Source organism: Musca domestica, unplaced genomic scaffold (genome assembly GCF_030504385.1).
Source record: "Musca domestica strain aabys unplaced genomic scaffold, Musca_domestica.polishedcontigs.V.1.1 18, whole genome shotgun sequence".
NCBI lineage: Eukaryota > Metazoa > Arthropoda > Insecta > Diptera > Muscidae > Musca > Musca domestica.
The window spans coordinates 498,083-525,060 of NW_026712238.1; the positions used below are offsets into that span (position 1 = coordinate 498,083).

General features: G+C 35.8%; 1 protein-coding gene across 1 annotated transcript; it reads left to right on the top strand.

The window, feature by feature from the left end:
- The first annotated feature begins 2,982 nt into the window (after positions 1–2,982).
- On the top strand, positions 2,983–26,210 carry LOC101887386 (homeobox protein goosecoid-like). The gene is made up of 2 exons (XM_011292089.3): positions 2,983–4,308; positions 25,368–26,210. The coding sequence occupies exons 1-2, from the start codon at positions 3,576–3,578 to the stop codon at positions 26,126–26,128; spliced, it is 1,494 nt and encodes a 497-aa protein (XP_011290391.1). The 5' UTR covers positions 2,983–3,575; the 3' UTR covers positions 26,129–26,210.
- Positions 26,211–26,978: the final 768 nt, after the last annotated feature.

Below are 26,978 nucleotides of genomic sequence, written 5' to 3' on the forward strand. Positions count from 1 at the left end.
CGTCAAGTGTTAAAATTATTCCAGTGACAGCTCATTGTATTGTTTACAAGCGTACAAAGGCATTTTGATGAGAATTTTCCAGAAAAAAAGTTATTCGTGATGGAATTCAAGCGTGATAGTGTGATGTCCTTATATTTGGCTGGAAAATCACAAGTGGCTATCATTAGAGAACTCCAGCATTTAAATGTAAACAGATCTCGTGAATAAATCGTTACCGTGATACTGGTAGCGTAAACCGACGTCAAGTGGACGAAACAGCAACATCAACAGAAATTGTTCGAAAAGTAAAGAAGCGACTTGATCGAAACCCGCGTCGCAGTGGTCGAAAAATGGATCGTGTGCTGAACTTTCGGCAAATATTGAAAAATAAGCTCGGGGTAAATCCATTGAAATTCCAAAAAGTGCAAGAACTTACACCGCAACAGAAAGAAAATAGACTCAAAAGAGCTAAAGAGTTTCTTCGCTTGGCCGAAAGTGGTGAACAACCGAATTCGGTTTTGTTTTTCGATGGGAAAACATTCGTTGTCCAGCAGTTTGTAAACAAACAAAGTGATCGTGTTTATTTGCGCACCTTATGTGCACCTTCGGCTGACTACCAGAACTCTGGCGCCGGCCATGGAGATGGTGTGGGCCGCCATAACAGCCGATGGTCGCTCTCCGTCGTGGCATCAGAATAAATGCACTCAGCACGCGCCACCCAAGAATGTTTACAAAACGAGGTTCCTCGCTACATTTCCAGCGCATAATGACCACCAAAATCTCCGGATACCAATCCGTTGGACTGTTGTGTCTGGTGTATTTTGAAAAGCAAAGCTGGCACTAAAAAATAACAAAGTGTCGGTCACCTCAAGCAAGCGTTTCGCCGGGAATGGACCAAAATACCGCAGAACAACATTCAGCGTGTGACGGATTCATTGGCCATAATTCGTCACCAATTCGAACAAAACTAAACTTATTCTAAAATTGGATGCTTTTTTCGAAATTTATTTGCTTTCATTCAATAAAATTAGAAACAATTGTAAAAGTTATGGCGTTTGACTTTGTTACAGTTTGGAAGGCTTCTGCCTAGCTCTAAGCTCTAGCCCCATGCTAACATCGGGGTCGATTGGTCAATAATTGCGACCTATAGAGCAACTGCTAAATCAGGAAAATTTTCAGGTCAATTTCAAACCCTAAATATTATCCCATAATCTCCAAAAGAAATAGGCTTTTATCCTGAGCATAGGACATACATAGCTAAATCGTACCAGCTCTGCGAAACCCCTATGTGGGAAACCAATGTTTCGTGGTGTTACACATTTACATCTTTCCCCACTTGTTTTGCTTTCGTTCTACCTGAACGAAGTAGCATAACCATGGAAGTTGGTTTTTGGCCGTTACAAGAAAAACCCCTTCGTCGACCGTGCCTTGTCTATTAATATAAGAGTTTATAAGTGCGGTTGTAAGATTTAGACGATTTTCCAAAAAAAAAAAAATAGTTTTATTTAATTTTTTGGTTTCTCTTCTATTGAGCTTACGATCTCGTCACTTGGGTAAAAATGTTTTTTTTTTTGTCATATAAGTTATTTTTAAAATTCTGGGGAGAATATCCCAGACAATATCAGTAATCTTGATAAGGAATGGTGGCTCTTTCCGAAACCTAGGTATTCGCTGCCTTACCCCCTGGTAAACATTACCATCGTTCACCACTAATAAACAAACGTTGTTTTTATAAAAACAAAAAAAAAAAAAAGGTTAAGCCTATCCATTTTGCAACAACAAAATACTATGGTATGTCGAACAAACAAAGCCAACACTGTTGTAATTTTTTTTTTATAAAAGTATTTGAATTCAAAACTGTTCCACATTAAACTACGAATACCAGTGAGACCGTTTGGATAATGCTGTAAAACTTTTCAAAAAAAACCATAAGGTGGGAGACGCCGTTATATGGGGGCCATACCAAAACAGGAACCTCTATAGACGATTTAATATTTCAAGGATTGTCATCTACCAACTATTCTTAAATACCAAATTTGAAACAATTTCGTGGTTAAATGTGACTAGGATTATCAAAATGCCGAATATCGGTAGATACCGTTATATGTGAGCTGTAGAAAAACGTGGATCTATTTATACTAAGTTCCGCCACCCGAGCTAGAACCCATTATGAACGACACATTTTGGCAAATATCATAAAAATACCGAATGTCGGGAGGTACTGTTGTTTGGCGGCAACAAGAAAACGTGGACCGATATATATCATTGTCAATACCAACCAACCAATGTACAATAAAAATAGTTCTGCCAAATTTTGAAGCTCTATGTCAAATATTGTGGCCTGTATCGTGATTTCTGCAGACAGACAGACGGACATCGTTAAATCGACTTAGAATTTTAAGCTGATCATGAATATATATACATTATGCGGTCGCTCACTTTTCTAGTTGGAGGAAATAAAAAGTACACGAAGCTAAACATATCGTATCTCTAATCCACGCTAAAAAATCCGCTAAAAAATTAAACTGTTAATAAACTGCAAAATATTTACTTCAGAATGTTTATTTGATCAATTTTAAGTACGATCCCTCCCGGTCCATTTGGAAAACAACAACAAATACATTTCCTTTTGAAGATCAACCAATAGAAGATCTTTACGAACTAAATACCTCAATTTTCATCAGAGTGAAAGAGATGGCAATGCAACCAAATTAAATGAAATGATCGCCAAAGAATGTGCTGCAAGAGATCCACACAAAATGGGAGGTGGCGATACTGGTATCCAGCAGGCAAGACATTCTAATTGGGAGGATGCTGCCGATGATGTATATTTAGACTGGTGCCTTATCCGTATTATCTCAGAATGAAAAGAAAAGAAACGAATGATCTATGCCTGTGGATGAAAAGTGAATTTTCCTTTTCATTCGTTGTTCAAAAAAATAATTTGGTTTGTGCGCTCGGATTTTTTTATGTTTTTGAAAATAATTTCAGTAGTCAGTTGACTTTAGTATAGTTTAGTATTGCGACGACAATTAACTTAATTAACTTAATTGTGTATTTTGCTAATTGTTAATTCAATTAGTTGAAGAACCCACAAATAAGACAAAATATACACAAAAAACGGTACGATACGATACGGCACGTTCGGGATTCGATAATAAAAAAGAACGGTTAAAGGTCTTTGATTTTTTAATTCAATCGAATAAAAAAAGAAAACGAAGAAAATAAATGTTCAAATATCGACACTAAATTAAATTGCCGACCATAGACAACAAGGAAAAAAATTAGTAGCCCTGGCTGATTAACCTCGACGGAATTTAACAAAAGTGTGAAAATAAAATTGTGGTGAAATTAGAAAAGACGGCCGCCAAAAAGGAAATCTGCAGGCGTGTGTGTGTGTGATTGTGTCATTCTCAATAGCAAAGAACAACGTAGCCAGTTGACAATTTTCTTAATTAATTGATACATAATTAAGTTATTTTCCCCCCAATGCTAATTTGTTGATTAGCACGTCGCTGTGGTCCAAGATTGATTTATTTTAATAGCGTAAGGCATTTAAGTTGATAGCCGCAACACAAACAACAACAACAGCAATTATGCTTAATTATCAACAGCATCAAATGTCCACACTTGTGGCCACAATGGCTGGCGATAATGGCAGCTCGGCGACGGCAGACGCGGCCACAACTTCTTCTGGTGCAACTCAACCTTTTTATTCTGCAACGTCACTGCATCAACGGCAACAACTGGAGCAACAACAGTCACATCAAACATCATCAACCTCATCGCCAATGGCCACCACCTGTTCCTTGGCCACGTCAACTTCGCTACAGTCCAATAATAACAATTACATTAACACATCGCAGTTATCAACAGGTTTGGCAATGGCGACGGGACCTGCAGGCCTTAACTCAACAACACCCACAACCAGTTCCTCCTCCTCATCCGGATCCATGACCCTGCCATCACCTGCAGCTGCATCAATCTATCACCAGCCACAATTATGCAACAGCAAACCATTGTCGTCGCCATCGGCCTCATTATCGGCAAAACTTTCAAATTCTCTGACATTGACCGCCTCGCCGACGGCAGCGATTTGTTCACCCTTCCTCTTCGACAAGGGCTCGGATAATGTGAAACGTTTCTCTGTTAACAATTTGCTGGACATGGCCGCCGTCCAGGACAGTCCGCATCACCATCATCATCACAATCTTATTACGAATAAACTGCAAATGCATCATCAACAACTCCACCTTGAATTGCAACAGCACCAGCAGCAACAAAATCAACAACTGTCCATCATTTCGTCATCGCCTGGGGATAATTTAGGTATGTTTTGTTAAGTGCGTTGTTTTTTTTTTTTTCGAATTTTTACATAGATTGTTCATTTGGAAATACAATTAGAATTTGGGATTACGCATTTGCAATGAATCGATAATAATTGTTAGTGACAGGAAAAATGGAAGGACATATTCTGGTAGCTATTTAAAAATAAGCTTTGGAATTGATTAAGGTGATAATTATTGCATTCTAGAAGAAAGAGTTGTTCCTCATTCTAATTATTAAAAAAAATGAGCCTTCATCAATGTACGGACTGAAATATATATATTAATGATTAGCATAAAATCCAAATCGATTTAACGATGTCCGTCAGTCTGTCTGTTGATATACCTCACATTATTTGACGTAGAGCTTCACAATATTGCAGAACAATTTATATTATATCTAGCATGGTTGGTATTGAAAATCGGTCATCGTTCTGGTATAGCTACCATATAATGGTACCACCGGATATTTGGTATTTTGATGATTTTCGCCACATTTTTTCACGAATATGCCTAAAAACTCGTTTAGTCTAGCCTCCATATAACATTTTTTTCAAAAATTGGTATTTGTAGTTCGTAATGGGTTCTAGCTGTGGTGGCGGAACATAGTATATATAGGTCCACGTTTTGGTATAGCCCCCACATAGTGGTACCTCCGGATATCCAGTTTTTTGTCACATTTTCCCACGGATTTGTCTAAAAATTGGTATTTATAGTCCATAAAGGATTCTAGTTCTGGTAGCAGAACATTAAATATTTAGGTGGAATACGTTTGAATGCAGATAATTTTTATAAAAATGTTTTTTTTTACCTTCATTAAGTGTTCGACCCGACCGAACTTATTGTTTTTTATTTGTTAAACCCTCAGATATATAATTTGATACGGTCAAAACAAGCCTCATCGAAATAAAGGTTTTATTTCCCACGGCTCTTTGGGCCAAATCCGTTTCAGGACATTTGGAGTCGATCTAGAGATGTCCGTCCATCCATCTGTCTAGCTAGATGGTGCGCACGATAAATATCAAAGGGAACATCCAGTTTGATTCAAATTTGGCACATTGTAATGTTATTGTCCAACTTAGGAGTTCGGAGGTGGACAATATAGGTCTACTCCTTTTGGTACCTCCCCCTCACAAATCGATATTTAAAAAAAAATATATATGTTACTGCACAGAAATTTGTAAATACTAATATTTGCATCAGTGCTAGGTCAGCCGCGAAAATGGACAATGTCGGTCCACTCCATCAAGTACCTCCCCCATAATAGGGTCAAAATTTGGAATAAATATAACTCTTATAAAATGTGATGTTAGTGTCCGATTGTCTTCAATTACACATATTACAATATATTTATTTACCAAAGGTCCGGTGTGAAGATGGAGTATATCGGTCCCCTCCTTTTGGTACCTTCCTCACAAAGGGTCAAACTTTTGAATAATCATGATGTTCGTAAAACGCGAAATTGGCATCCGATTCTTTTTCATATCAAATTTCATGCATGCTAATACTTCTACTTATGCAAGATCTGCTGTGAAGATATAGGACCACTCCTTCTGGTAACTGCCCCACAAAGTGTCAACATTTTAAATAAGTATAACATTTATAATATTTGAACCAAGAGTCCGATTATCTTAAAAATTCGCATATTTCAATATTTCCACTAACACTATACCTGGTGCGAAGAACAGATTGAAGTGACCACTCCTCCCCCACAAAGGGTCAAAATTTGGAAGACCCATTAAGTACACAAAATGCGAAACGAGCATCCGATTACTTTCAAACTCGCCACATCCCAAAAATCAGAAAGGATCATCTAACTTTGTACAAATTGTGCAAATTCCAATATCAGTGCTATTTCAAGTGCGAAAATGGATAAAAAACGAAATGAGCATCCGATTATTTTCAAAATCGGAACATCTCAATATTTCTATCAACACAAGATTAGGTGTGATAGTGGAGTATGTCTGAGCACTCCTTGTAGTACCTACTTCACAACGGGTAAAAATTTGGAATGGCCCAAACTCTCATAATATCAATACTCTCTCTCAAATATCAATATTTTGAATAATTTTTAGCCTTATAACAAATTTATTATAGCACTGTGTGACAGCAAAAATACGCACTTGCTTTAATGTTCCAATACTGGGAGGCCACAGATGACGAATGCGCCTTTTTTCTGGGTCACTTCGAAAATTGATGTTATGACAGAAAATACAGAAGAAATCCGATTGTCAACAACATATTCCTATTTCTTGTCTTTGAAAGGGTCTCAAACAAATAAAAAAAAAAAAAAAATATTTACTCGTCTATTTCTAAACCGATTTTAATGCTGCGTCCAACTTTTGAAAGCTTACACAATTTTACCAAAAATAAATAATACCACTATTTGGTATCAGCTTTGCACTGTAGAGCACGAAGAAACCCGTTTCCCTGTTTTTTTATGCATTTTTTCACACTTAAACCACTGCAACTTTGATATCTGTTAACAATCGATCACAACGAAAAAAAAAAAAAATAATTGAAATCCATTGTTGGAAATAAAAGTTACGCACGTTCAAAGTTGAAAATCCAAGAAACTAGGATTTTCTCTGTAAATTAGGAAATTAAATATCGATTTTTCCCAAATTCTCAAAAAAAAAAAAATGGTGATATCTATATTTTTTCCGAGGAATGGTTTTCTATATAACATCCAGTTAAGAAAAAAAAGGACAAAAGTCGGGATTGGCCAATTTTAAGTTGGTATTTGAAGTTTGTAACCGATGAAATAATTATATACTAGTTTTTTTTTTTTTTTTTGATGTATATTGCGGAGGGTACACGATATTAGCTTACGTAGTATTTGCATGCTCTGTTTATTTAATTTTATAATAATTTTGCTAATGCTGGTTTTAATTGTCGTTCTAAAAATATTTAAATTAAAATCCTTATAGAAAAAAAAATATATAAATTAATCTCCTCTCATTGGTACTGGGAAATTTAGCTTTACCCTTAAAACCTATTTTCTTTTGTTTGGACGATTCAAATTAAATAAATTTTATGATGATCACCATCATCATCGTCAACATATCAATTTCGTTACATCAAACAGACGAAAAACGGAGACAATGTTACACATACGTCAAGCGTTTGTGGTTTCCATGACAAACGTGACACTGTCGACATGACATTACGTTAATTTGTGTTGACAGTGGCGGCCGCACACAAGAAAAACACAGGCAACAGTCAACGGATGCATCTATTGGGAATGTTTTGGAAAAAAAAAAAACGAGGGGATTGGTGTTATTTTTAAACATAAGCAGGAATAAGAATTAATGAATACCAAGTAAATAGTTGGAAGCTAAATGGGGCGAATAATCTATTACAGCGTAATGTGAACAAACTTTTTTCTGCATACCCAAAAGGATGAAAGGATGTTTTTCCTAAGTTATAAAGCAAATCAACTTATTTTTCTAATTACCAACAACTTTAAATCACAAATAAAAATACTTATTTTATAAGTGGCTAAGAGCGGGGACGTTCAAAGAAATGCATAAGCATTTCCATGTAAAAAGTACAAAAATGTGAGAACGGACTCCAGCACCAAGTGCGTACCTACCAAGCTTAGAATGATAAATTGTTGTTTGGAAATCCATTATTTGGAATTGAGAGTTTCGGTTGGATGTATGTATCTAAGCATAAAATGTTCTAAATTATTAGTCACTTTGCCGGCTTATGTTTCAAGGTTTTTGTTTAAGAAGTTAATTTTTTTTTACAAAATGTAAGATTCTTAAAAAACTTTTCTTTTTCCGAGAAGTTTTTTTGGTCGGGCCCGGAATTCATTGTAAAAAATGTTTTGATCTGTAAAGGTCCCTTAAATATTAACACCTTAGGGGCACAGAACATTATTTTTAAAAATCTCCACTATTTTAATTATACCCTACAACACTATGTGTTGGGGGTATTATAAGTTTGATTAGGCCAAAAATTATGTAACACCTCGAAATATTGGTTTCCCACATAGGAAAGTATATATGGATCTTCCTAGCTCGCCGAGCTGAGTTGATCTAGCAATATATGTCCGTCCGTCGGTCTGTCCGTCTGTCCATGTTAATTTGTAATCACTCTACAGGTCGCAATTATGGCCCGATCTTCACGAAATTTAGAATGGAGGTGGGATATTATTTAGGGGTTGAAATGGACCAAAAACTTAAAAAAGTCATGATTTTGCAGTTGCAATTATAGACGAATCAAAGCGGAAGTTAGCATGGGGCTAGCCTTCCAATTTTGATGGTCATTGGGTAATATTTAGTGAGTGATATAGATCACAACATTTGTGTTAAAAAAAGTCAAATTTTCCAGTAAACCGCGAATATTTTAAATCCCAGGGATATCGGAAATAGACGAACAGGTAAGTTCTGACCGTTACGTAGATGCCGATAGTTAATATATCGGTTATATATAGCGAAATATACACAATGTGTACATACAAAGGAAGGGGATGTTAGTTAGAATGCTTATATCTCAAGAATGGCTGGACCGATTTTGACAAATTTTGTCAATTCAGAATGCCCTCTTGACATAAAAGTATAAAATCTAAAAAAATCACAGAAAAATATGCCAATAATTATGTTAATATAGATTTTTTAGTATTTTATGAATTTTTTTTATATTTTCATATTTTTTATCGCATGCTATTTTTTTCAATTTGACTTATAATATTTTGTAATATTTTTTCACCTTACAACACAGGTTGGGGTTTTTATATACAGATTGCAATTACCGTCCTATCCTAACGAAAATTTTCACAAGGGTAGGGTTAGGCTCAGAAGGAGCGGACCTATTGTTTTCAAGTATGTCCGCAATATATTTAGGGGTTGAAATCGACCAACAACTAAATATGTTCCTGACTTTACAGCCGGTATAAAGGTCACAATTAGAAACCAGAGGTCATGAAATCAAGCATGAAGTAAGAGTTTAGGACACCGGGTATAATGGACCACTACGTAAAAAAATACCAACTTTACTTACAGGCGATATTCGAAATACAAAAAAGGCCAACTTCTGGCTTTTTATGCTTATTTTGGTTGACGAATATAGCCAAATATCGTGGACAAGCAAATCATATAGATGAGTCTTAAATTGGAGATACAGAGGGACTTCTTGCTTTTGGAGATGATTAGAAAATATTTAGGGGTTCAAATTAACCAAAAACAAAAATGTTTTTCCTATCACACAAATGAAGCCAATCGACACGCCTGTGAAGAGAGTTAAGGACAGGGAAGTATTCTAGCATTTTGGATGACCATTGGATTATATTTATCTGTAAAATGGACTACAACAACTAATAGTCCGACGGAGTGCATAAATGTTGGGCAAATGTCCCTAGTCAAAATCCTAATTTCAAAAGCGAAATCTTCCAATATGGATTTGGACATAAGGGGGCTTCTAACATATTGTAGTGTTGTAGGGTATAACATAGTCGGCCCCGCACGACTATAGCCTTTTGTTACTTGTTAAACATTTTCTTAAAGTGTTTCCAAAAAAATCAATAAAAAATAAACTTTTTTGTCCTGGAATGTGTGCCCCCGAATGGCTTGGAAATTTCTTTTCAAAAAACTACGTTTTTTGGAGAGGCATCCGTAGAAAAATCTATACATAAAAAAATCGTGCTAATTACACCATATATAGCTTTACCAATATTGCTGAAAAATTGTGGGGAGGTAGCTAAGAGCCAGGTGAAGGACATAGAATAATATTATTATTCAGGGATTCTGAAATTTTGGGATGACGGACGCTAATCGGTTATAAAAATACAAAACAGAATTGGATTTGGTACCATTGGTGTTAGTGTCTAGCGTTAAGATTTGAAGGTTGTTTTGGAAGTGCATATTTTGGAAAAGTACTAAATGGTACTTAATTTGGTATAGAAGAAAGTGATAGACCTGAAAATCTGAAATTTGGTATTAGGGTCACATTTTCTGAGAGAGGGGGTAATATATGTAGGTGGATTTGGAAAATGTACAAAAAGTTAGAACAGTACCAAATGGTATTAATTTTTTTTTTTTTTTTTTTTTTTTTTTTTTGAAAAGGAATAGATATGAAACTCTGATATTTGGAATGATGGTCTTTGATGTTGTGTAGGTTTGATGAACCAAAGATTTTACGGAACAACACGAGTTCAAAAGCACTAAAAGAACTGTACTAAATGGTACATTTTAGTTTTGGGAGAATGGAAAAGGGTGGAATGTTTGAATTTAAGAATTCTTTCTGCAATTGCGTACAAAAAGTGTCCGAGAAGTACTAAGTGGTACTAAATTTGTCATTTAGCATAAACCATAACATTTAGTACTTAATGATATTAAATTTAATATATATAGAGTTGAACTTATGAATTCAGCTATGAGGGTAACTGTGGGTTAGACAAAGGAAATATCAGTAGTGTTATTATATTGTGTGTCATAATTTAACGACCGAACACTGTATAACATAAAAAAGTAAAGCAAGCAACAATATTATCTTTATTTAGCAAAAAATTGTTTGACATCTGAAGAGTAGAAAAAAAAAACTAACCAAAAAATCCGAAGAAAATTCTGAAAAATCAAAAAAGCACACACAACGGATCATAAGATGAAAATAAACAGTCACTGATGTTACATCGACTCTCCGATATAGTAAATGAATGGATTGTTTCTTCTTCTGCAACATTTTCCTTTTCGGCGTCGTCGTCATCACCATCAACATCGGTGACCATCCGCTGCAACAGCAGCCCCTCGAGAGTTCTTAAAATGTTGTTGCATTTACAATGTCGCTCTTAATTTACTTGAGTTGAGTGTAGCATGTGCAATCATGCAACTCAAGCTGTATCCTTTTCAAAATAAAACTTTTTTGAAATGTACTCTCGGTCTGGGGATGAACGGCTAGGGCTACTCAATGCAATGCTGTTTCCCCCAGAAAGAATGAGGATACAAGTGTGTGTGTGTGCGCTCGTCTGCATTACCATCAATGGACGGATGTGTTGCATTCATTCAAAACAACAACAGCAAATGTAGCAACTGTTCAAGACGACCGACCAGCAGGGAGATCCGCCTTCCTCATGATACTTTCTATTCCATGAAGTGGATTGTGTTCATGGTACTTGTGTTGTAAATTTTCATTTCAATTTCAATATGATCCCTCTTCCCCAATAACCCCTACCACCCCTTCCCTTTCAGTTGTTAATGGGGATTGCATGGATGCAACTTCATCTCTATAATCAAAGAGTTTTTTATTTTGACTTTTTTTGAGATTGAGTTTGTCATTTGATTTTTATAACACACAATGTGTGTGAGTGTGTGTTCGATGCGAAGCAACTTCATAAAAAAGAGTTTATTTTTTACCGAATCTCTCTCTGGGGAGACAATAAGTTGCTGTGTTTGGTCTTGGGTTGATGTATGGAGTTGGGGTTCGTTTTTTGTTTTTTGTTGTGTAGTTCATTCAATATCTGTGAGATTTGTCATTTGATTTGTTGGGTGGTTGATGAGTTTGGGGATATGTAGCAATTGATGATTGTTGACAAATTGCCATCAATTGTAAAGTGACAGATTTATTTCATGGCGACAAACGTGTAAATTGTCCAAATGTTCTTTTTGGTTTTGATTGGATTTTATTTTCTTTTATTACTTTGGATATTTTGATTTCTTTTTAGATTTGAATGTCAATGTAGCATTTGTTGGGTATTCTACGTGAGGTTTTCTTATTATTTTAAAATAATATTTAAACTTGAAACATTAAGAGGTTAGTTTAATAGCATTAGAAATATAATATAAATTTTATAACGAACATTGGAATTGTCACATTAGATTTGATGACAAAAATATATTGACAAAATAAAGTTTATAGGGTAAGTGTACCAGTAGTCGGCACTTTTAGGATTTTCGCGTTTTTAATCGCTCACCATTCTGAGTGGAACTTTTCAATTATTACAAAGTTAATTTATTCAGATCCGAAATTTTGTATAGTTTTTGCAATAATAAATAAAGTTTAATAAATTTCATAAATTTGTAGATTTATTAAAACAATGTTTTTTGGCCAGTAGTCGGCACCACTTGCCAATTTTCGGTATGGCATGTTCCAACATTCGGCATACCAATTTTTTTGTAAGAATAATTAATAATAATAATAAATTAATTCACTAAAATATAATATTTTTGTTTAGTTAAACTGATTCGACGTCTTTATTGTACTTTTCTTAAGAATATTGATTGTTGAGGACCTTCAGAGACAAAAATTTAATTTTTATTAGAATAAATCATCTTTTCTTAGAGAAATTGTACACAAAGATAGCTGGCAATATATTTGAAGTTTATTTGGGCTTTAAAATAAAAAGTGCCGACTACAGGGACATGTCGAACTTAGGCACACTTACCCTACATGGTGAGATGAAGTTGAAAATTCTTCAACTTCAGGCTACTATCATTTCTAAGCCACTCCTCCGACAGCTGTTAAAATTATTCCAGTTGCAGCTCATTATATTGATTGCAAGCATACAAAAGCATCTCGGTGAGAATTTTCCATAAAAATGGCGGAAAATGATTCGTTAGCTGGACATATCGCAATATTCCATTCGGCAAATATTGAAAAATGGGCTCGGGGTAAAGCCATTTAAATTCCAAGAAGTGCAATTACATCGCAACAAAAATAAAATAGACTCAAAAGAGCTAAAGTGTTGCTTCGCTTGTCCGAAAGTGGTGAACTGCCCAGCAGTTTGTACACAAACAAAAGGATCGAGTTTACTTGCCAAAGATGTCAGCTGAAAATGTGCACTTTCGGTTGGCCACCAGAACTCATGCGCCGGCCATATTGATGGTATAGGCCGATGCTCGCTCTTCGCTCGTATAAGTCGACCGTGGCATCAGCATAAATAGAGGGTGTATTAAAGCCTTAAGCACGCAGACATTGTGGCCGCAGACCTTGGACACTCCAACAGCACGCCCCACCCAAGAATTCTTACAAAATGAGGTTCCTCGCTTCATTTCCAGCGCCACCAAAATCTCTGGATACCAATCCGTTGGTACCAAAAATGAAATATATCGGTCCGCGGATTTGTATAGCCGCCATATAACGATACTTTCCGATATTCGGCATTTTGATGATTTTCGGCTCATGTCCACACGGATTTATCAAAAAATTGGTATTTGTAAGTAATAATGTTTTCTAGCTTTGGTGGCTTCTGCCAGGGTGAGAGAAAAACTGCAACAAAGTCAAGCACCATAATTTGTACAATTTTTTTTACATTTTTTTACATTTTTTTAAATTAAAGCAAAAAATGTCGGAAATAGCATCAAATTTTAGAATGAGTTTAGATTTGTTCGAATTGGTCATCTTTGGCACGAATTATGGCCTTCAAACGACTCATTAAACCGTCAGACGCTGCCCGAATGTTGCTCTGAGGTATTTTGGCCCATTCCTGGCGAAGCGCTTGCTTGAGGTGTAGTGCCAACGGTGCTTTCCAAAATACGATAGACACAATAGTCCTACGGGTTGGTATCCGGAGATTTTGGTGGCCATTGTGCGCTGGAAATAAAACGAGGAGCCTCATTTTGTAACCATTCTTGGGTGACGCGTGCTTAGTGCGATGGTGCTGAGTCCTGTTGGAATGTCCAGGGTCTGTTTGCGTGTCCAATGCTTTAATAGACCCTCCAGAATATTTTCGCGATAATATTCGGCATTTATTCCGATGACATGTTCGATTAATACTAGCGGAGAGCGACCATCGGCTGTTATGGCGGCCCACACCATCAACATGGCCGGCGCTTGAGTTCTGGTGGCCAACCGAAGGTGCACATTTTCAGCTGACCTCTTTGGCAATTAAACTCGATAATATTGTTTTGTTGTTTACATACTGCTGGACAACGAATGTTTTCTCATCGGAGAAAACCAAATTCGGCAGTTCACCACTTTCGGCCAAGCGAAGCAATTCGTCAGCTCTTTTGGGTCTATTATCTTTCTATTGCGGTGTAAGTTTTTGCACTTTTTGGAATTTTAATGGCTTTACCGCGAGCTCACTTTTCAATATTTGCTGAATGGAATGTTGCGATAAGTTCAGCTCAAGAGCCAATTTTCGGCCACTTCGACGAGGGTTTCGATCAAGTCGCTCTTTTTCTTTTCAAACCATTTCTGCTGATGTCGCTGTTTTCTTCCGTTCACTTCCTTAACGTCGGGCTACGCTACCAGTATCACGGTAACGAGGGATTTAGAGAGCGAATGAGATGTATTCACATTTAAATGCTGAAGTGCTCTAACGATAGCCACTTGTGTTTTTCCTGCCAAATATAAAGAAATCACAGTATCACGCTTAAATTCCATCACGAATAACTTTTTTCTACAAAATTCTCACCAAAATGCTTTTGTACGCTTGTAAACAATATAGCTGTCAGTGGAATAATTTTAACAGCTGTAGGACGAGTGGCATAGAAATGACAGCAGTCTGAAGTTGTTTACAGTTTTTTCATCTCACCCAATATATCAAATTTCAGGATTTCAGCTCTATTCTTTCATTCGTTAGACATTCAGTATTGTTTAGTACCTTTCGTACTATTATAGCACACATTTCCAAAACAGCTTCTTCTCTCAACCATAGAAACCAACAGTGATATCCACATTAAACTTCAGGATTTCAGCAAATTTCAAACTATTGAGTATTTTCGAACATTTATATTAAACATTTCCAAAAATACCTTTTTATGTCAATCCCAGATCAACATCAAATTTCGGGATTCTAGCTCTATTTCTTCACCCAATATCCAATTTATTACCACTTAGTACTTTTCCAACAATTACACGTTTTCAAAATCACCTCTATATCTTAAACACAGACACCAACAGTGACATCAAATCTGAGGATTCCGGCCCTATTCCTTCACCCTATACTAAATTTAGTACCATTTAGTACTTTTCGTACACCGCCAAATTTCAAAAACAGATACCATCAGTAATTTATGTATCAAATTTCAAAATTTTATTTCTGTTTCTTTCTTCAATATCAAATCTAGTACCGTTCAAAACTTTTCGTACAATTATAGTGATCATTTCCGATCACATGATCACCACCTCCACCCACCAAATTTCACATTTCATTTGGTCTTGGTTCACCTAAGAACAAATTGAACCACATATAGTACTATTTAGTACTTTTCGAGCAATTATAGTGCACATTTCTAAACCCACTTCTTTGTCACAAACCTACCACCAACATGCAGTATCATCCATTCACCCTAAACCAAAATGTTCCAAAATAAGTACAATTTAGTACAGTTGACACACTTAGTACACATTTTCACAGCCACCTATATATCTCAATACCAACAGAGACCTCAAAAATAAATTTCAAGATTCCATCCCTACACCTTCATCCAATAGCAAATGTAGTACCATTCAGTACTTTTAGTACAACTATAGTACACATTTCCAAAAGCATCTCCATATGTCCAGGCTACACATGAATAACGAGCCTAATACCAAATTTTAAATGTCAAGCATTATATGTTCACTCAATACCAAACTGAACAACATATGGTTTTTGTAGTACGCATTTTCAAAACCACTTCTTTATCATAAACCTACCACCAACAGGGACCCTAACTCCAACATTTCTCTCACATTTTACCACTGTCCGTTCATATAATTCAAAATAAGAAATTTGGCGAATTTTAGTACTTTGGTACACGCATTGTTAGAATTTCGAAATATCTTCGAGTTTTTCTATCCTACGCAACATTAACGACTCTCACTCCAAATTTCCATTACCGAAGTTAAAACTATTAAGTATTTTTGTACTTTTTTAGTAAGTATTTTCAAACCTATCGCAGAGTTTTAGACTTCTAACTTAATACCTTACCCAAATATCAAATTTAGTACCATTTAGTACTAATCTATATACTAACAGGACCCTAATCCCAAAAATTTTGATTTCAAGCAGTATAGGCAATACCAAATTTAGCACCTTTAGTACGATTGTTCAACTCTTTATCTTTATCAAAATACTGAAAATCGGGAGGTACCGTTATATGGATGCTATGCCAATTTTGTGGGCATGTAGCGAATATTTTTTCCAGGGAGAGATTATACCTATAAAAAAACCAAGTGAAAAGTTTTGGCTGTTTTTTTTGAAAATTGTGGTAGAAATCTTCTAAATACCGTAAATCAGTATCTCTACCGTTATATCGGGGCTATACCTAAATGTGAACAAAACAAATAACCCAAAACTACAATCAAATCATGTGAAATGGGGTCATGAGTTTCGCTATCCTGTTCAAATATATTCCTTTTATAGAGAATATAGAATTTATAAGAACTGTAGAACAGGATTTTGATCGCTTTCAAACCCAAATGAAAGACATTTTGAAATGATAAAGCTCTGGAACAACAACACTATATAATAGTTTTAACATTATAGATACATTTGTGTTTATTTGACATTTCTACTTCTCTTTTACACAATACATTTTATGTAGACGCCACCTTATCGCCGGATAATTCCAAGAAAATTTTCTCAGAACCATAAAATCGAAGTTCTCAAAACTATAAACTGCTGTTATTTTTGTAAAAAGATCAATTAAATCACCTAATTGTTTGAAATGAGGCAATGAGTCCCCTTCCAACATTTACCAATTTTAATGTGGCACATTCTTTGTGGATACAACTCATAAAACTTGAAACGCCTTTGGGGGAATAAATAAGCAGGGCCATCCAGTGAGGGAGAGACAGGGAGCAACAAATGATTTATAATTAGGTGTAAATTTATGGCTCTTTAAAATATAATTATTCATAGTTTTGTAAAGTGGTGGGTACGGGTGAGTATCTGTTTATGTTTGCCGCATCAACAGCTTGACAGCGGTGGCGTGCACGCAACAACAACAGCAAAACAGAGGACAAACACACATAAAGTACTTAGAGCTACTGATGTTGTGAGGAGGCATCCCTCGATGTTCAGGACTCACAGAGGCACACAAAACATGACCCACAACAGATATATTATTTGAGCGGACAAAAAACAAACAAGACCGCAATGGATGCGGTACCATTCATTGTCCGCCGCCCAATGATAAATTGTAACATCTTTATGCACCATATGTGGGCAATTGCATGAACGAGCTCAACTCACGCGCCTGTCGTTTTGCGCTCCTGTCACATATGCGAATAGAAAATAGTGGCTGTATGAAGGCGGTAGTGGCGGCTTCTTTTGTTTGAAAACTCGTGATATGCTTCGCGGTGTCTTTTTGTTGTGATGAGAAAAACTGATTTTTTGACAAGAAATAATATGAGTGACAAGCACTTTGATATATATATATATAAATAGCGGGCGGAATGTATTTTATAGTACAAAACAATTTTGCAATATTTTGGGAATATTTTTTTACATTAAGACTCAATTAAGAATTTCTATTGAAAGCTACATGATTCTTTTGAAGGCTATACGATCCTGACAATATTAGAAAACTATGGTGGAATAAAAACCTTTGTGGGCCAATTGTTTTTGATAAATGTCCTAAATTTGCTTCAGAAATATATGAAAAATTATTCTTTTTTCAAAATTTCGTTTTATGAGCACACCGCGCTCCACCTTGAAGTAGGTTGACCGTAGACCTATTTTGTAACTTTTTAACGACAGTCGATATTGTTATCTTATTAAGTTCTAGCAAGTGCCCGCTACTCTGTCGGCGAAAAGTACACATTAAAATACTAGATTCGTTCCAACAGTTTGCGTTAGGATTTTTTAGTACTCCAAATGCACAATTTCTAATAATTATTCAGACTTTCATAGTAAACATTTTAGAATTTTAGCTCTATTCCTTAACCCAATGCCGAATTTAGTAACATTCAGTACAATTTACGTGTCCCAGATACCAACAGTAATCCAGATTTAATATTTAGTAATTTTTGAACAATTATAGTACATACCACCACCAGATCTCAACACAGAATACCAACAGAGTCATCAATATCAAATTTCGGGATTTCGGCTCCATATATTCAGCCAATATTAATTTTAGTACCATTGAGTAATATTCGAATTATTTTAGTATATATTTTCAAAACCACCTCCATTTCAATCCTAGACACCAATAGTTATCGCAATACAACGTTTTAAGATTTCAGCCCTATCATAGTATCCAATACTCAATTTAGTACAACTTAGTACTTTTCGAACAATTATAATACACATTTCCAGATCTATGCACCAGATACCAAACGAGTCCTCAATATAAATTTTCGGGATTCCAGCTCTATCCCTTCTCCCAATATCTAATATAGTACATTTTAGTACTTTTCGAACAATTATAGTGCACATTTCCAAAATCACCTCCATATCTTAACCACAGATACCAACTGTGGCATCTGTATCAAATTGCAAGATTTCAGCTATATCCATTCAACCAATACCCAATTTAGTGCCACTTATTACTTTTCTAACAGTTATAGTGCACATTTCCAAAACCACTTCCATGTCTTAACCACATACACCATTAGTGGTCTTTACATAAAATTCAGGAATCCCAGCTTTATCGGCTCACACAAATACAAGTTGTACCTAAGTACAAGTTTCCAAAATTGCCTACATAAACCAATCTAAATTTCAAAACTACTTGTGTACCTCAATCCCATATAAATCTCTTAAAACAATTTCAGGATCTCAGCCCTATCAATCCATCCAAATTCAAACTGCATTAAAATTTGGTACTATAATAGTATATATAAGTACGAATTTCCAAAGCTTCCTACATATCCATATTCTACACTCACACAGTAATCCCAATTTCAAATTTCAGGATCGATTCGCCCAAATACAAAATGTACCAAATTTGGTACCACATTTCGAAAACTACTCCCATATCCAAATCCTATACTCCAACATTAATTTTATTTCTTAATTTCAGGATACCAGTTCTACTGGTTCACCCAAATGCAAATCGTACGAAATTAAGTACATTTAAGTAAAATATCCAAAACTATCTCCATACCCCAATCCAACGTTAATGTCATTTTAAAATTCAGGATTTTAACTTTATCGGTTTTGCCAAAATTTCAATTGTACCGAATTTAGTATCATCTAGTACACATAAGTACAAATTTTCATAAATACCTGCATTATACAATTTAATAGGAATTTTATTCCCGAATTCATGATTCCAACACTACCTGTTATACCAAAATTTACAAAACTTCATATGTACCCCAATCCTTCAATGCAATATTAATCTTATACAATTGTATGGTACCGAATTTAGTACCATTTAGTACATATAAGAACGAATTTCCAAAACTTCTTAGGGACCCCAAGCCTACAATGCTATAGAAACCTTATTTTGCAAATGTCAGTATTCCAGCTTTACCCAAATGGAATTGTGCCAAATTTAGTACGATTTAGTACTTTCAGTTAGTACTTACTTCAGTACTTACATTTCGAAAACTATACCCATATCCCAATCCAACAGTCTGCCAGTAATGTAGAGTTCAAATTTCAGGATACCAGCTCTATTGGTTCACCCAAATTTTAAATTGTACCAAATTTAGTACCATTTAGTATACATAGGTACGAATTTCCAAAACTACCTACATACCCCAATCCTAGAATGCAGTAGTTATCTTATTCCCAAATTCAGGTTTCCAACTCAGTCGGTTCCCTCAAAATTTAAATTTTACAGAATTTAGTTCAATTTAGTCCGCATAAGAATGAATTTCTAAAACTTCCTACAGACTACAGGCCTACAATGGTATAGTAATCTTATTTTTAATATTCCAGCTCTACCTGTTCCTCCAATCGAAATTGTACCAAATTTTGGTATAATTTAGTACTTTTCGTGCACATAAGCACAAATTTCAAAAAATAACTCCATATCCCAATCCTACACTATGGCAGCAATGTTGGTTTCAAATTTCAGGATTCCAGCTGCATTCGTCAAATTGTACCAAATTTAGTACCATTTAGTACTTTTCGTATACATGAGAATACACTTCCAAAACCACCTTCTTATATCGACTCTACTCCTCAACCTTAATTTCCATTCCAAGTTTCAAGATTTTAGCTTTAACCGCTCACATGATAAGTTATGGTACCAAATGCAGTACATTTTAGTACATTTTGTACACTTATAGTGCGAGTTCCCAAAAGCTTCCGATTTACCCATCATACACTTCAGCAGTGATCCTCATTCCAAATTTAAGAGTTCCATCTCTTCCTCGAATAGAAAGGTTACCCTATTTAGTACCGTTTAATATTTTTCGTACCGGTATAGTACGAATTTCAAAAACGCAGCCTTATCTGACTACTTCGGATCAAGATTGGCCCTCACCCAAAATTTGAAGATTCTAGCTTCAACCGTTTTGTCTAGGCGTTAATGAATTGTTAGGTCAGTCAGTCAATTACTTTACCCTTTGATTGTTATTGTCGTGCCTACTACCCGGTATTATTATTTTTTTAAACTTTCCCAGTGTAGGAACGGTAAACTAAAATCTAAAATAACTTTAAGAATGAAATCGATTTTCTATAACTGCAATGTTCATTAGTTTATTCTAAGCAAACAAATAAACACACGCAGTATCAGCCTCAATGCGACTGATAACCATCGATTACATAAATGCAACAACATCCTTTTACTAAATTCCAAATATACAATAAAATCTCTGTTTAACACATGTCGTAAATGGGATTTGTAAACTGCCATCCAGACCTTGCCCAAACGGCAGCGCCATCATTAACAACTACAAACATGGTCGTAAAACTCACTCCACTCCACCCCCACGCCAGATAAGGAGATGTCAGCAAAAAGATAACAGAAAAATTCTTCAGATGTGTCACATCAAACATAACAGCAACAACAACGACAAATTGAGGGTCTGGCATGACAGAGGGACACAATATTTAAGCTGCAACAACTAACAGTAGGACATAAATAAATCATTGTTTTATGAGCTTTTAATGCAGGGACGGACGGCCGGACGATATAGATTTTATGAGCAAATTGTAAGTTGACAATTTTCAAACCTTTCGTCCCCCTTACGTCCCTCAGATTTTATGACTTTATTACGATTAAATTGATTCCCAGTGGTCGAATGGATCGATTTTAAAAGGTCATAAAATCACTTGGAGGCATTCGCAAGAATATGTCGTTATTTAAATGACTTTAATGTCAAATATGAGGGTGGGAGTGAGTGAATGAGGGCGGAAGGAATGTTAAAAGCATTATCCTTAAATAGCTGCCCTTTGGCCTAAAGCAAAGTACAAATATAGTAATTGAAATTGTTCGGAAGTGCTGGATAGTTATTGAAATAGTGTAGGAGAAATAAAACCAAAGTGATATATGAAATTTGTAATTTTTCTTGAGACCCTAATAATAATTAAAAATCTACTTAGAAATATCCGTCGGATTAGATGTTATACCCTAGACTATGTGCAATATACGTGTATACAAACCATATGCGACCAAATGTTTTTATACCTTCCACCATAGTATGGCAGCCGCTATAGTTGATAAACTTAATATGTCATTGCATTTGTATCACCTCGAAATATATATTTTAGACCCTACAATATTTAGACCCTATATATTCTTGGTCAGCAAAAAACTCTATAATGTCCGTCCGCCTCTAGCTTCAAAACGAATTGAAGTATGTTGATAACATTTTGCTCAGATGTGTGTTTGGTCCACAGGATTTTGGCATTGAAAATCAGCTATATAGGTCCAAGTGTTGATATAGCCCACATATGGCGATACCGAATATAGATAGGAATTTTGATGATTTTAACGATATTATCAACCAAAATTGTTTCAATTTTCGTATTTGAAGTAACTAATGGGTACTGTAAGCTCTGATAGAAAATTGGCATGCAGGTCCACTTCTTCGTATAGCCCTCATATAACGGTACCGCCCTAAATTCGATATTTTGATCATTTTCGAATATTATTCACCGAAATTATTTGAAATTTCCTATTTGTAGTTCATTATAAGTACTACAACCTGTGATAGAAAACTGCCAATGCGGGTCCATGGCCTTAATTCTTATTCTATGTTTTATAAAGGAGAAAAATGTCAAATGAAACATTTTATAAAGGAAATATTGTTAATTTCCTATTCTCATATAACATGAATCCAGCCACAGATCTTCGTATAGCCTCCCCATTTTGATGTTTTTAACTATATTGTCCACCGGAATTGTTTCAAATTTCGTATTTGTTGTTCATTATGTGTACTACATTCAGTGATAGAAAATTGCATCTGCTGGGACAGCTCTTCGCGTAGCCTCCATATAACTGTACCTCCCTATATGCGGTATTTTTTTTTTTTTTTTGATTTCAACAGCATTATCTCTCCATGCAAATGGTGGAGCGTATTCAAAGTTCGACACGGCCGAACTTACTGCTTTTTTACTTGTTCTTTTCAAACTTGTTAAAAAAAATCAATGATTTTGACAGATATCCTAAAAAATTAAAGTTCTCCAATACGTTATTAAAACTCAAAAAAATAATTTTTTGAAGTCCGCAGCATTTTCACTGAAGATTTTCTCTATCCTTATGAAGGATATCCTTGAAAATACATTTTCTTTCAAAAAATTCACAACTCTTTCTCTACGAAATCTTCCACTATTTGTTCAGGAAGTCTTCGTAAGCATATTTTGAAGAATCCGCGATCATCGTTTGAGATTTCCCATTATATTTGAAACAAGTAAGCTAGAGGGCGGAACGACCATGTAATACCTTACGTCAATATAATGTGTGTCAAAGTTTTTATTTCATTTCAAAGAAGCTATCTATATTTTTGACTTTTATTTATGTGGACCCAATTTGTATTTGAAAGCCATATATTTCTGCGTATATTTTGATGTATTCATAATTTCTGTCTACAGGGTGAAACAAAAACTGCAACAACAAAGTCAAACGTCATAATTTTTAATTTTTTTTAATGTTTATTGAATGAAAGCAAAAAGGTCGGAAATAGCATCAGATTTTAGAATAAGTTTAGATTTGTTCGAATTCGTCACCTTTGGCACGAATTAGTCACCTTTGGCACGCTGCCCGTATGTTACTCTGTGGTATTTTGGCCCATTCCCGGCGAAGCACTTGCTTGCGGTGATCGACACTTTGGTATTTTTTTAGTGCCAACCTTGCTTTCAAAAATACTCCAGACAAAATAGTCCAACGGTTTGGTATCCGGAGATTTTGGTGGCCATTGTGTGCTGGAAATGAAGCGAGGAATCTCATTTTGTAACCATTCTTGAGTGGCGCGTGCTGAGTGCGATAGAGCTTAGTCCTGTTGAAATGTCCAAGGTCTGCGGCCAAAATGTTTGCGTTCCAAGGCTTTAATACCCTCCAGAAAATTTTCGCATTCGGCATTTATTCTGATGCCACGGTCGATTAATACGAGCGAAGAGCGCCCATCGGCTATTATGGCGGCCTCTTCTCTTTCGAGACGAGCTTAATGATCAGGAATTTGCAGTGAAAAGGAAAGCCAGATAGACACTATCTCACACTCACCACTATGCGACGCGTTTCGCCGTTGGTTAAGCGGCTCATCAGGCATATTTGGTGTGGATGATGGCTTACAAGGGCCGTTCTCTGGAAAGTAGTATATATTTCGAACTTATTGCAAATTAGCATATGCGAATTATACACTAGAAACTCTCCAAATTCGCCAGTTCACAACTTTCGGCCAAGTGAAGCAACTCTTTAGCTCTTTTGAGTCTATTTTCTTTCTGTTACGGTGTAAGTTCTTGCACTTTTTGGAATTTCAATGGCTTTACCTCGAGCTCATTTTTCAACATTTGCCGAATGGAATATTACGATATGTTGAACTCTCGAGCCATTTTCGCTTCTTCACTTTTCGAACTATTTCTGCTGATGTTGCTGTTTTCTTCCTCCCACTTCCTTGATGTCGGGCTACGCTACCAGTATCACGGTACCGGGCGATGGTACAGACACAAAAGTTTTATTCACATTTAAATGCTGGAGTGCTCTTACGGTAGCCACTTCTGGGTTTCCTGCCAAATAAATAAAACAAAAATAAACAAACGCTTGAATTCCATCACGAATACCTTTTTTCTGGATAATTCCCACCAAAATGCTTTTGTACGCCTGTAAACAATATAATGAGCTGGTGGTTGCATTTTTTCCTCTTACCCTGTATATCATTTGATACGGCCCCAACGTGCCTCATCCAAATAATGGTTTTTAGACCCTAGGTCTCTTTAGACCAAATCCGTTTCAGGACATTTGGAGTCGATCCAGCGATGTCCGTCCGTCTGTCTGGCTGTTGCGCACAATAACTCTCGAAGGGAGTATTCGATTTGATCCAAAATTGGTACAGCGAATTTTAATATTTACATCATGGCTAGGTGAGGTGCGAAAATGGTCGGTTCTCTTCATATTTCACACATCTCATTATTTTTACTAACACAAGATCTGCTGTGAAGATGAAATGTATCGGTCCACTCCTTCTGATACTTCGCCCACAAAGGGTTCAAATTAAAAAAAAAAAACAAAATGCTCGTAAAATGCGAAATAAACATCCAGCTCTCTTCAAATTACACACATCCAAACATTCTTGCGAACGCAATATCTGTTGTGAAGATGATAGATATCGGCCAACCCCTTCTGGTACCTCACATACAAAGGGTCTCAATCTCTAATACCTATATCTGTCATATCTTGCGAATCATTTAAATTGTATTTTTTTAGATTTTTTGACTCCAAAAAAATCTGGGATTATTTTCAAATATTTAAAAACTTTGGACTTTTTTATTTTCTAATAACTTTTTAGCAAAAAACGTTATTCAATAAATTTCCTGCAAAAATATCCTCGATTTACATTGAAATTTGTTATTAATGACTTGGGAAAATTATGTCTATTTTTTTTTTGAAAAAATGTACTATTTGCTATGATCTCTTATTTTTAAAGAGATTTAATTTCGAACGAATTTAGTTTCAAATTAGTTTATATTTCTTAAAACTCAACCTTGTCTTACACTTCTACCTTAAGCTACAAATATTCGTTTTTAATTTTTGGCAAAAAACTAATCTGACGTTTTTTACTTTTTTCCCTTCTTTGCAGATGACACTTTTCATAATGACTTTGGTTCAACATCATCGCTCACAAATGACATTATAGCCGATCACCAGCAGCAGCATCATGCCCACCATCCACATCATCATCATCTCCAGCTCCATCAGCAACACCAACAGCAGCAACAGCATCATCATGAAATATCGACGTCACCACACAATGGCCGCAAGCCACGACGTAATCGAACTACATTCTCATCCGGACAATTAACAGCCCTCGAAAAGGTATTCGAACGAACACACTACCCCGATGCATTTGTGCGTGAAGAATTGGCCACCAAGGTGGGTCTGAGCGAGGCTCGTGTTCAGGTATGGTTCCAAAATCGTCGTGCCAAATTTCGTCGCAATGAACGCAGTTCGACCACAGGAAGACCTTTGATAACAACCACACCACAGCCCGTACCGCCCATAACAACGGCCCACAAGTTCTCACCCGAAAAAGGAGCTGTTCTGCTGCAACAGCAAATGAATTTGGCCCATCCGCATCACCACCACCATCATCATCATGCTGCTGCTGCAGCGGCAGCATATTCACTGAGCTTTCCATCTGCCCTGGGAATGTATGCATCGTCGAAGAACTATGTGAACAGTTCGTACAACACCTTTGCAACGGCAAGCGCAAATACTGCGGCCGATGGCTTAACAGGTCCTTGTGGATTTTTTCCCACCTCCAACTATTGTGGGCCAAATTATCAACCGAATTATTCGTCGTTGCGTTACAAAACAGCTCAAGGATTTTCGGCTCTATAACCAAAGGAATCGTGTGGCGTGCGGAGTGTTAATGTGAGAGTGAAGAGAGAATATAAAGAGAATTCTTAAATTTTAAGTGCAATTTAGTCAAATTTTGAGTATTTAATTTTTTATTTATTTATTATTTTTTTGTTAATAAAAAAGTTTTGTTCTTAGAAAAAAAAAAAACAGTTTTGTGTTACCTCATATAAGGATGTGGAAAAAGTAAAAGTGAGTATAAGAATCTAATATTCTTTTTATACCCTACACTCCACAAGGTGGTCAGGGTATTATGTCTTTGTGCATTTGTTTGTAACAGGCAAAGGGAAACGAGATAGACCCATAGTTCCTTTTGATGATCCGCATAGAATAACAATTCTGAGTCGATTTATGCATGTCCGTCCGTCCATCTGTCCATGTATTTTTGTAAACAGTTCGCATCTATTGTCCTATCCAGATGAAATTCTGCACAACTCATTTGTTTGGCCCAAGGATGAACCTTATTGAAATTGGAGATAATCGGTTAAAATTTAGAAATAGCTCCCATATATATCTTCGTCCGATTTGCCTTTTATTGTGCACCAAACGTGTAATATCAGCCCGAATAGTATGGAATTTTGCAAATACAACCAAATTAGGCCTGAAAATAAGTATGCCAAATTTTATCGAAATCGGTTCAGATATAGCTATAGCTTCAATATATATTGTTCATCCGATTTGTTATTTTTGTCCTTAGCGGCCGTAATATGCACTCTGTGAAAACAATATTTGGGGAAATATATCAAATACAGCTCAGAAATACATTTGCTAAATTTTATCGAAGATCGGTTCAGATTTGGATATAGCTCCCATATATAACTTCATCCGATTT

Bases quoted from the DNA above. Each gene is read 5' to 3' on its own strand.
- LOC101887386 (XM_011292089.3), top strand. From the start codon at position 3,576: ATGCTTAATTATCAACAGCATCAAATGTCCACACTTGTGGCCACAATG. The intron at 4,309-25,367 runs GTATGTTTTGTT...CCTTCTTTGCAG, and splicing joins ATCGCCTGGGGATAATTTAG to ATGACACTTTTCATAATGAC.